The sequence below is a fragment of the Vollenhovia emeryi genome, unplaced genomic scaffold (assembly GCF_000949405.1).
Source record: "Vollenhovia emeryi isolate VEMERY1.0 unplaced genomic scaffold, V.emery_V1.0 DF939247.1, whole genome shotgun sequence".
In the NCBI taxonomy this organism is placed as follows: domain Eukaryota; kingdom Metazoa; phylum Arthropoda; class Insecta; order Hymenoptera; family Formicidae; genus Vollenhovia; species Vollenhovia emeryi.
In genome coordinates, this window is record NW_011967119.1 from 454,199 (window position 1) to 464,461 (window position 10,263).

Below are 10,263 nucleotides of genomic sequence, written 5' to 3' on the forward strand. Positions count from 1 at the left end.
CGCGCTGATCTTTGTGCGAAGTATATTGCTACGTTCTCTGGGCACAAGAGTTATTAAATAATATAATTAGAATCTAGTTGTGCAATATATTATAATTAGAATATAATGATATGACGTTGCTTCCAATTTTCAAGGAAAATGGCGGATCTCGCGCTCTGAATAACGTCACGATGCGACTTTATTTATAATAATTAATTGAAAGTTATCTCTAAAAAAAATGATATGAAAGCAACTTAGATGACAGAAAAAAAATTATAGATTATAAGTTCGCTAAGGTATTCTCGTTAGTTTTCTAAAAATTGGTAATTTTTAAATATATTGATAAAGTATATGTGAATAATAGAATGAACAGGTAATTGTTGTATAAAAAATCTTATAATTATAATTGATTGTTGAAATTTCACATGTAAAATCCACAAATATCCAACAGAGTTCGCTGGGATCGTTTTTGCTCCAACCACTCCCCCCTTCAGCTTTAGACCTTCCAGACTCCAGATGTTCCACGACTTCCATATCGTCTTTCTGTGCGAGGTTACAAATGGTTATTAAAGCTGAAATTCGAAAATACGCAATTTCATGAAGCAGTAAATTGTGAGTTCAAATTTAGCTCCATAATATTTCCTGTGTTCAGGTGGTCAACACTAATATCTATTTTGTACATAGGTGCTGTTTTAAAGGCATTTCCTGATGGCAATTTGACAGTCGGAGAAGAAAGTGTCGTGTTGGTTCCACGCAAATAATCAGCGGAAAATCTAGTCGCGCAAATTCTTCAGAGAGTAATTGTAATGTAACTAGTAATTGTATTGTACGTAAGATAGAGTGTCGAGAGAAGATCGTATCCTAATTTTGGAAACTGTAAACTGTAGGACTGATGACTGATTAATTAGGCATAATTTCATCATTTAGGTTCGATTTTCCCAACGCTGCTTAACTTTAATTTTAGTTCAACTCATCTTTTTCTAACTATCTCCGTAGGCCCGGTTTCACCACACGTCGCTTAATTTTAATCTTACAATTAATTCACGTTTGTCTCTCTCTAAAGTAACAGTTGGAAAGAGACAAAGAACGAATTAAGCTAAGCTTAAAGTTAAACAACGTTGGTGAAACCAGACCTTAGAAACAGACATAAGTTAAACTGAGATTAAAGTAGTGACGTTGGAAAAATCGGTTCTTAGTTCGTTCTTTTAAGAATTTCCATAAACGCCTAAATGAAACACTCAGATGAAAGGAAGCACGCAGACAGAGTGACGAAAACATTATTTCAACTTATTTTCGGAATGTTTTAAAATCGAACATTCTGCTTTGTTTTTTTTCGATTTTGATACTTTCTTAATCTCAGGAAGCAAGAATACAATTTAACTGTTTTATACGCAAGTGTACCTATGAAGTAACAATACATAAGATAGTGAGTAATTCTAAAAGTTAAGATATCAAAGTTTTTGGTGCCTCAAATTAGGATCTGACTCAAGATACATTATCTTACTTAATTGTTGTGTGTCATGATAATTATTGCTGTTCTGTGTCGACATTACTATTTTGAAAACTTGTTCAGTTTAAAGATTTAAAAGTTTTGCTTTCTGTTATGCCAGTTTTTCGAATTTTTATTAAATTTCAGTTAAAGGAGAAAAAGGGATTGTTATTTTTATGTTAATGTGATATGTTTCTATCTCATTATACCAATGCTTTTATAGTAACTTATCCGGTAGATTGATGACCGATATATTGCGCTAGTGTGTATCAGTGTTATTTGTTTATCCGATGCCACTTAATATAATATACTTTATATGTTTTACTTGATAACGTGTCTTTTTATCAAGCGAGACTTTATGTGAATATATTCTTTTATAATTTGTGTCATTTGATGACAGCTAAAGGTATATTATAGATTTCCACACTTGATATGTACACAGTAATGTTAAGAGATAAGTTATTTTTTAATTAAATTTTATTTGTTTTGCAATTTAGAAAGAGCTATGTTTATATTAATACTCCATAATAATAATTTATCGTTTCTTATAATATTAGTAAGAATAGATTTATTTTGTAATATTAATATGACTCAAAGCGGCCGTATTTTGTGCAGTAAAACTTATTTCTTTTTATAACAATAATTTTATAATTCGTAATACAAAGAAAGCTACTGCTATACAATTTTGCGTAATACTCTTCTCTTTGCATGTCATAGAGTCAACATGATATCAAACATGTGTTGTCAAAACCTTACAAAAAACTTATTGAATGAAATCATTATGATCTTTTCGGAAATGACTTTTACTATAACATTTTCACACATAAGTATATCCACACAAAAATATATACATGTATACTGACTTACTTATTTACTGCGAGGGAGCGTTCTATGAAGTTTTATACCAATTATTGCGAATAATATTAGCACAGCCTCAGTGGTCGAGTTGGCAATTTATTCATATTTCCACAATATATACATATCTTGACTAGGACATCTTCTCCCTACCCTGTATTTCAATAAGGAATTACATCTTTTCTCTCGACCGTCTATGTATATGCTCAATTTTTCAAATGTTCCTTCTAATAATTTTAGCAAGCGGTTACGTTTAATATGAAGCACTGTGTGGTGTAGAACGACAAAAATGACGGAAATTGAAAAGTGGATGCGGAAACATTACACACAAGAAAATCCTGACACAATAAGGTGTAATCGTTGTAAAGAAGTTTTTTCTAATCATGATAGACTGCAAATATTAAAATATCACTTATACGATGAACATGAAATAACAGAATTAGACGAATATCCAAGGCGTTACAACATAAAGGAAAATTACGAAATAACGTGTTTAACGGCAACATGCAAGCATTGTATGAAGAAAATTAATTTTGCAATTCATGGCGTGCATATTTTAATGACTCATTTAAAAATTATTCACCCGGATAAATATAAACATTTAAGCAAAGGAAAAAGATCACTTCTATGGGACAAGTTTGATGAAAGAGGCGATTATGCAACTTGCAAAGAATGTAAGAAAAAGCTAGCATTAAATGGTAAAAGTCCTACGACAAATTTACAACAGCACTTATCACGTTGCCGGTATGTATATCGCTTCACAATTATTAAAAATTTTGATGTACATAATAGCCATTATACTGATGAAATAATATCTATGGATAATATGTGAATGTAATGACAATATTGTAAGAAATTAATTAATTTAACATCTTACCGCGTTTATTCTTTCACAAGCCACTTAAATCTTGATCACCTAAATAAAGATGAGTTGACGAAAATACGAAGGAGGTCACTTGTATGGGACAAGTACGATGTAATGGGCAACAAGGCGACATGCAAGAGATGTACAAAAAAAGTATTCATACGTAATCTTAAAAATCCTCTACCGAATTTAAGATACCACTTATATCACTGCTAGTATGTATATATCTCAAAAATATTTAAAACATGGATAAAAATAAAATAAAAATCTAATAGTAATAATTAAGGGAGTAATATTTAAGGAAACAATATTTAAGAAAGTATAAAATAAATAGAATGAAATACGTTAAAGAAAAGGTGAATATATGCATATGTAGGAAATATGCAGTTATAGTACAAAAATAATTATATATTACATTTATTTTTTCATAAGCTACTTAAATCTTGATCAGGCAAGTAAAGATGAGCTGAAGAAAATACGAAGGAGATCACGTATATGGGACAAGTACGATGTAATGGACAACAAGGCGGCGTGCAAAGAATGTAAGAAAATATTAAAAATAAATGGTAAAACGGATAGTTTAAAGAACCACTTTCTTTATTGCCGGTAAGTACACAGACTAATAATATTTGAAATATTGAATATAAAAGTGTACGATATAACTATGCGACATGCAAAGTATGTAAAAGAACACTGTCAATGAAGGGTGGTGCACCGTATGCTTGTATTGTATAGATATTGCAGAAATTGTGTGTTTACACACTTCATGCGCGCGATATTAATACATACATATCTCTCTCTCTCTCCCTCTCTCCCTCCTTCCCCCCCTCTCTCATACTAATTGGATCTAATCAGATTGTAAGACAACGTACCTAAAACTTGATCCAACGTAAAAATTATTTTTATTCAATTTTTATTCAGTTATTATTCAAAATAACACATGCTAACAGTAATAAAAACATATTTTTGAACTAATAATGCGATACTCATAGTTAGATTTATTTTTTCAAGCTAAAGTACATTAATACGAAATTTGGAAACACTCCAAAATTTACTTGACTCCGCTTGAATAAGATTTTTCCTGTTTTTATTATGATACCTCTTTGATAGTAAATGAAACTTTGGGAAAAGTATCTACATTATGAAAAAATTATTTTGGAGTAAATAATTTTTTCCAATAATTCTTTTTGCCGCCAATACATAAACGAAACGCAATGCCAACTTGTCCTTTATGCCAACGTCCATAAAGTCTTCCCTATACACGTAAAGTGTTAATATATAATAATAATATGTAGTTATTGCCAACAAAATTAATTAATCTTATCTCGTTTATTCTTTCATAAGTCGCTTAAATCTTGGTCACATAAGTAAAGCTGAGTTGAAAAAGAAACGAAGAAGATCACAAGTATGGGAGAACTTCGATGATGTAGAAGGAAATATGGAAATAGTAATATGCAAACACTGTAAAAGAGAAGTAAAATTAGGTCTATCTGCATCGTCACGTTTAGCTGGACACTTACGGCATTGTCGGTAAGTATAACAGATGCATATCAAATATTGATAAAACATAAAACTAATTAATTTTACATCTTATCTCGTTTATTCTTTCATAAGTCGCATAAATCTTGATGAAGATGAGTTGAGAAAGAGACGAAGAAGATCACAAGTATGGGAAAAGTTCGATGATGAAGAGGGAAACATGGAAATAGCAATATGCAAACAATGTAAAAAAGCAGTAAAATTAGGTCCATCTGCAACGTCACGTTTAACTGCACACTTACAGTATTGTCGGTAAGTATAACAGACGCATATCAAATATTGATAATACATAATAAATATAATAATGAAATAATATCCAAGAAAAATGTAAATGTATAATGACAATATGCAATTACCGTAAAAGAATTGATTTAATGTCACTTTATGGGGTTTATCCTTTTATAAGAAGCAAAAAAGAAGATATGAAGAATATCGCACCTACAGAACAAGTACAATGTGATCGGCAAGACGACATGCAAGGGATGTAAGAAAATAACAAACGTATTTAGTAGAACATCAGGTCCGACACAAGGTTTAAACTGTTACTCACGTAAATGTCGATTAATACGAAAAATATTTGAAATAACAATGGATCTAAAAGAGGTACAGTGATGTAATAACGTTTAAAGATGTGATTATAAGATTTCATAATTATTCTGTAAATGGTTGCATTCAGCAGCAAAAGCTGCTTTGCAACTGTTGTAATCGCGAATCTGATTGACATATTTTCTTAATCTTACAATTAGCTGAATTTAAGAACATACGTCAATCAGATTCTCGAATTGTACAACAGTGGCAAAGCAGCTTTTCCTGCTGAAAACAGCCAATATAAAAGCGTCGTTATTGCGCATATTGATGTCACGTGATAGTAATGTAACGTGTAGTGAGCCAATAAGAAACCTAGTGAGAAATAATTCTTCGATCAATGTCGAAACAATGTAGAATCGATATCGACAACCGTCAATTGACGTCGATTACGAGTCATTTCTTGCTGAGAATACCTAGGAATGCAATTACGATTCAAATGTTCAAACAATTGTACAATATATATTTAACTTAAAATCTGTAGTAGAATAATATAATAATACTAAACCTAATCGATGAATTATGTGTAATAAAATTATATGTAATATATGTAATTATATGTAATAAACTAAATAGTAATAAAATACTTATTTAATATATAATAATAATGATGTAATAATATATAATGTTTATGTAATATTTAAGATTTGCAAATATCTATAATATCATAATTTTAATTTAATTCGGAAAGAGAAAAGGAGAGAGAGAGAGAGAGTCATTTTTCTCACACTTACAATTTTTAATGAAATAGCTTGACATGGTGGTTAAAAAAGACCATATATACAATGTACAAGAAAAGAAAATTGCAGAAACTTTATTTTTTATATGGAATAGATAATATATCTATATATGTGTATATGTATAAAAGTAGATTTTTATCGTATTGTCCTTATAAAAATACTTACAGTACGTTTTTAACGTGCTTTTGTATTAATCTGCTATGACGCACAGAAACTTTTAACCTACTCGTAACGATACTATGTGTAGAAATACTGTCAGCAGCTATAGATATTTGATTCCAACATTTCTGGGCATTTTTGATTGGCTAAACGAACCAAGTAAAATGTATTAAATTATTGTGGCTTCAAATTAAAATTCTTTAGGCACTAAAACGTTCTGTCTTGGCCCATATTCCTTTATTAAACAATAAAGGAATATGGAATATTGCTATATCAATGGTCCCTGATGTATGTAGCATTTTTTTCTATTACGTCCATATTCCTTTATTGTTTAATAAAGGAATATGGACGTAATAGAAAAAAATGCTACATACATCAGGGACCATTGATATAGCAATCTTGCGTGACGTGTGTTTTACAAAAGACGGACGCGAAAGGAAGCTTCAACGGAAAAGACAATTTCCTTCCACGTACATATCGATTAGAATGTTGAAGAAAAGGATTCCCAAGACAAGGTGCATCGCGCAACAGTTACACTTCATCTTGCAGAAATATTTAGCTTGGCAATACGCTCTTCTTTTTCCTTTTTTTGTATAAATTAGAGCTTCGCGACACTATAATCCGCAATTAATATTTGAAATCGTTGTAAGCTACATGTGTGAATTACAACTGATTCCAGAATTGGTGGCATCGATTTACGGCGCCGAAAAGAGTAACATAAAAAAATACATAAACGAATTTTTTCACGCATATCCATACATATAAGTTATATCCATATAAGTTTAAGATGTACATAAAATTGACAGAAATAATTTTAACGAGGAAATAAAAGACAATGGAATAATTAACAGAAATATATAATTGTAGTAATATTAAAGACACACAGTATTGCGCTCTCGACAAGCGCTTTTACGGAATATGGTCGGATGCACAAGCTCAGGCTACTAAAAGGATGCGAGTACCGTAAAGTACGACATCGAAGCTTGCAGAATTTTCAAAAGAGCGTCGTGTTTTGTTAAAGAAGCTCTATAACAAATGCATATACGATAATTCCGAGTGCGTTACCGAGGTGAAGCTCTCCAAGGAGAAAACGTAAATCTTGCCGGCGCTCAAGGAGCTCGGTCGTAAACTTCTCATCATCACCAGCACGATTAGCTTCTGCGATCTTATAGATACCTCGTACCAGGAACTACTGTATCTAACATGTTTCGAAGATAGTTAATTATAATGCAACAAATTAAATGCAATTCGGGATCTTTTCTTTCCTTTGGGTAACTCAAATCTTACATCTTATTGCTCGTCTGAAGACTGTGATCTATCAATTTCTGTCCTTCGTAGCTGAGAAAGAATAAATGGATCAGTTGACCAACGATATACAACACGTATCTGATTGATTCTAAAATCTCGCCGTTCGGTTGCGTGGCCTTCGATATAAAAAAAATAACACAATCTTTTAATAACTCGTTTAAGGAAAATAATTTTATCATAAATAAATACATACTTGCACCAGGGTAAAACTCATTCCTATAGTCACTACGAACATTTGTACGGCGAAAGGTACAGTAAAGGTATTCTCGAGAAGTTCTGCACAACTATGGCAAATTGAAAATAAGATAAGGGACCTTTTCTTGAGACTTCTTATCTTCTAATGGAATATGTGTCGTATCACTCAGGTTGTTTTATTCTACTTTTATATATAATGTTAAACACTCACTTTAAAGCCTCCCGGTGTTCGTGTACCAAGAACGTAATTCTTTTACGATAAATAGTATTTAAATTGTCCCTCACCTTCATTACTCCGTCACAATTATAAAATAGATTTTCGAAATGGAATCTGAAAACAATTTGTAAAATCTCTGTCTCTCCCCCCCCCCCCTCCTTTCCCTTTCTTTCTCTCTTCGTCTCGACTTTGCTGACATTCGGGTTGAATTATTAAAGTATTTTAGTATTAAATTGGCGCAAAAGTTGGAAATTTCAGTGTACTCTTTACTTCATTTAGAGACAAATATCTCAATTCTTTTTTAAGAACTTTATATGTATATAAATTACAAAGTTTGATGAGAAAACTATGTATTGTGTCATCGAGCTCACAAATTGTTTCCTTACCCGACCATAGCGAACATGCCGCAAATATGCTCGACGTAAGTCACAAACATACAATCGTGGGCGACTATTCCGGCAACAATGAATTCCCAAGCGACGACGGAGTGCCAGAAGATTTTAAAGAAATATTCTCGAGTGTCCACGAAATAATATCCCGGATACGGGAATAATACAGGACGTGATTCATTAAGGGGCCATACGACGTCAAGTGTGAACGGTATAAGGGACATTGACATAAACGTAATTACTGCTAGCAAACAATATACTGCAACATATGAAGCGATCATGAGAAAAGAAACGCGCAACGCATTTGGGAATGAAATAAAATAGAGCATCCCTCTCATCGGTTCTCACCCGTATAGACCAGACAGAATCGCCTACTGTTTTCTGCGTATGACTTCATAATTTCGTATTCTTTGGGAATTTCTACTCCCTTCCAATCGACGAACAAGTGTTGGGTAAGGCATTTAATCTGATAAAGCATCGATCAGTACCAAGTTCTTTTATAAAATACCAGCGTTTATAGAATTGTAATATTAAAAATACATATTATCAGGGTTGGGAAAGTTACTTTATAAAAATATCTAGTTTACAGTTTTCTCGCTAAAAGTGTAAGTTACAAGTTGCCAATTCTGAAAAGTAACGCGTTACAGTTACAGTTACTCAAAAAGTAACGAATCATTACTTTGCAGTTACTTTCTTGCAATGAAAATAAAAATATCAAATCTGCATTTGAATTGTAAAGCGTTGATGAAGACGTTTGTGCGCAAATGCAAGGCTTGATGCAACCTGTTGAGATTTAAAATATACATAACGTAACTATTAATTAAACACGAAACAAGAATGGCCAATGCGAGCCAAGACTGCGATATATCCGAAAAGAAACCGGCACGCAGGACAAAAATGTGGAAAAAGAAACGGTATATGAATTCACAATTTATTAAAAATTACAAGTATAGGCTATCTACATCCTGCCTTGACTCGCATTGGCCATTCTTGTTTCTTGTTTAGTTTTAATGAGAGTTCTACTTTAGCTCTAAGGAAACTATTAATGTAACTGAGTTAAGTTACAGTTACAGACGGGGCAAAAGTAACGAAGTTAAATAAGAGTTATCGAAAATAAGTAACTGTAACAGTAACTTCGTTACAAGTAACAAGTTACTTCCCAACCCTGCATATTATAAATAAAGAAAATATATTAAAACTTTTTCCCAAACTACAATCTTTTAAATCACGAAATGTACCGTACGAGTATTTAATTGAAACGTGTACACCTTTAGAAAAGACGTCATTGTCAGTAGGTACGAAGTCATCGACTCGCATGTACATCGCACGTTTGTGCACGTAAGCTGATACGCTATCTGAAACCATTTATCATTCTTCCGTCAGATCCTCTTCTTCAGGCATTACATTAATTTACCTGCGGAACAATTACAGTCAGCATGATTATAGTCAGTAGAGCAACGCGAAATATCCTTGCTCTCGGTTTCAGATACGGCCATGCACCAGTAAACGATGATATTTTATAGACGACATTGTAATAATGCTTCATGGTCTCGATAATTCTCAGAGAAACAGTACCGTGCCTTTGGTATCGTGAATACGACTGTTTCTGAACTTCCGTACGACGGATCGCTCACCCTCCAATGTGACATATCAATTAAAATAATATCCCTTCGCGATAAAATTACTATACTGAGTAAATTCTCGTGAAATACATTGCTACGTGTCATGTCAATCAACATCTGATACATAGAATTTGTGGAAACAGGTGGTGTTTGATTCTATGACGTTAACTATAACGTATTCCCAATGACGGACGGCTCGTTTTCTCATGTTCCCACCGGACAGAGCATATCGATTAGAATAAAATAAAGTTCTTCGTAAACGTGAGTCTTCGAGGCATCCAAGTGAGATCAGGAGGAAAAGCTATTTAGTTGTTTAGCAAT

The 10,263-nt window shown here is 32.5% G+C and overlaps 3 protein-coding genes across 4 annotated transcripts; 1 reads left to right on the forward strand and 2 right to left on the reverse strand.

Moving 5' to 3' along the window:
- Positions 1–468: 468 nt before the first annotated feature.
- LOC105559970 lies at positions 469–5,821 on the forward strand. 2 transcript variants are annotated; one of them, XM_012008665.1, is made up of 10 exons: positions 469–591; positions 664–787; positions 2,564–2,674; positions 2,761–2,838; positions 2,930–3,067; positions 3,221–3,403; positions 3,621–3,794; positions 4,533–4,718; positions 4,803–4,979; positions 5,134–5,821. In XM_012008665.1, the coding sequence occupies exons 3-10, from the start codon at positions 2,613–2,615 to the stop codon at positions 5,213–5,215; spliced, it is 1,080 nt and encodes a 359-aa protein (XP_011864055.1). In that variant the 5' UTR covers positions 469–591; positions 664–787; positions 2,564–2,612; the 3' UTR covers positions 5,216–5,821. The 2 variants fall into 2 exon arrangements, with proteins under 2 accessions (XP_011864055.1, XP_011864054.1); XM_012008664.1 differs by having other exon boundaries at positions 664–782; positions 2,564–3,067.
- Positions 5,822–7,237: 1,416 nt separating this feature from the next.
- On the reverse strand, positions 7,238–8,005 carry LOC105559974 (odorant receptor 22c-like). Its single transcript, XM_012008668.1, has 4 exons — positions 7,926–8,005; positions 7,713–7,803; positions 7,499–7,635; positions 7,238–7,409 (listed from the first exon to the last, which is right to left on the reverse strand). Exons 1-4 carry the CDS (start codon positions 8,003–8,005, stop codon positions 7,238–7,240), a joined length of 480 nt encoding a protein of 159 aa, XP_011864058.1.
- Positions 8,006–8,452: 447 nt separating this feature from the next.
- LOC105559971 lies at positions 8,453–10,043 on the reverse strand. Its single transcript, XM_012008666.1, has 3 exons — positions 9,735–10,043; positions 9,559–9,675; positions 8,453–8,786 (listed from the first exon to the last, which is right to left on the reverse strand). Exons 1-3 carry the CDS (start codon positions 9,864–9,866, stop codon positions 8,655–8,657), a joined length of 381 nt encoding a protein of 126 aa, XP_011864056.1. The 5' UTR covers positions 9,867–10,043; the 3' UTR covers positions 8,453–8,654.
- Positions 10,044–10,263: the final 220 nt, after the last annotated feature.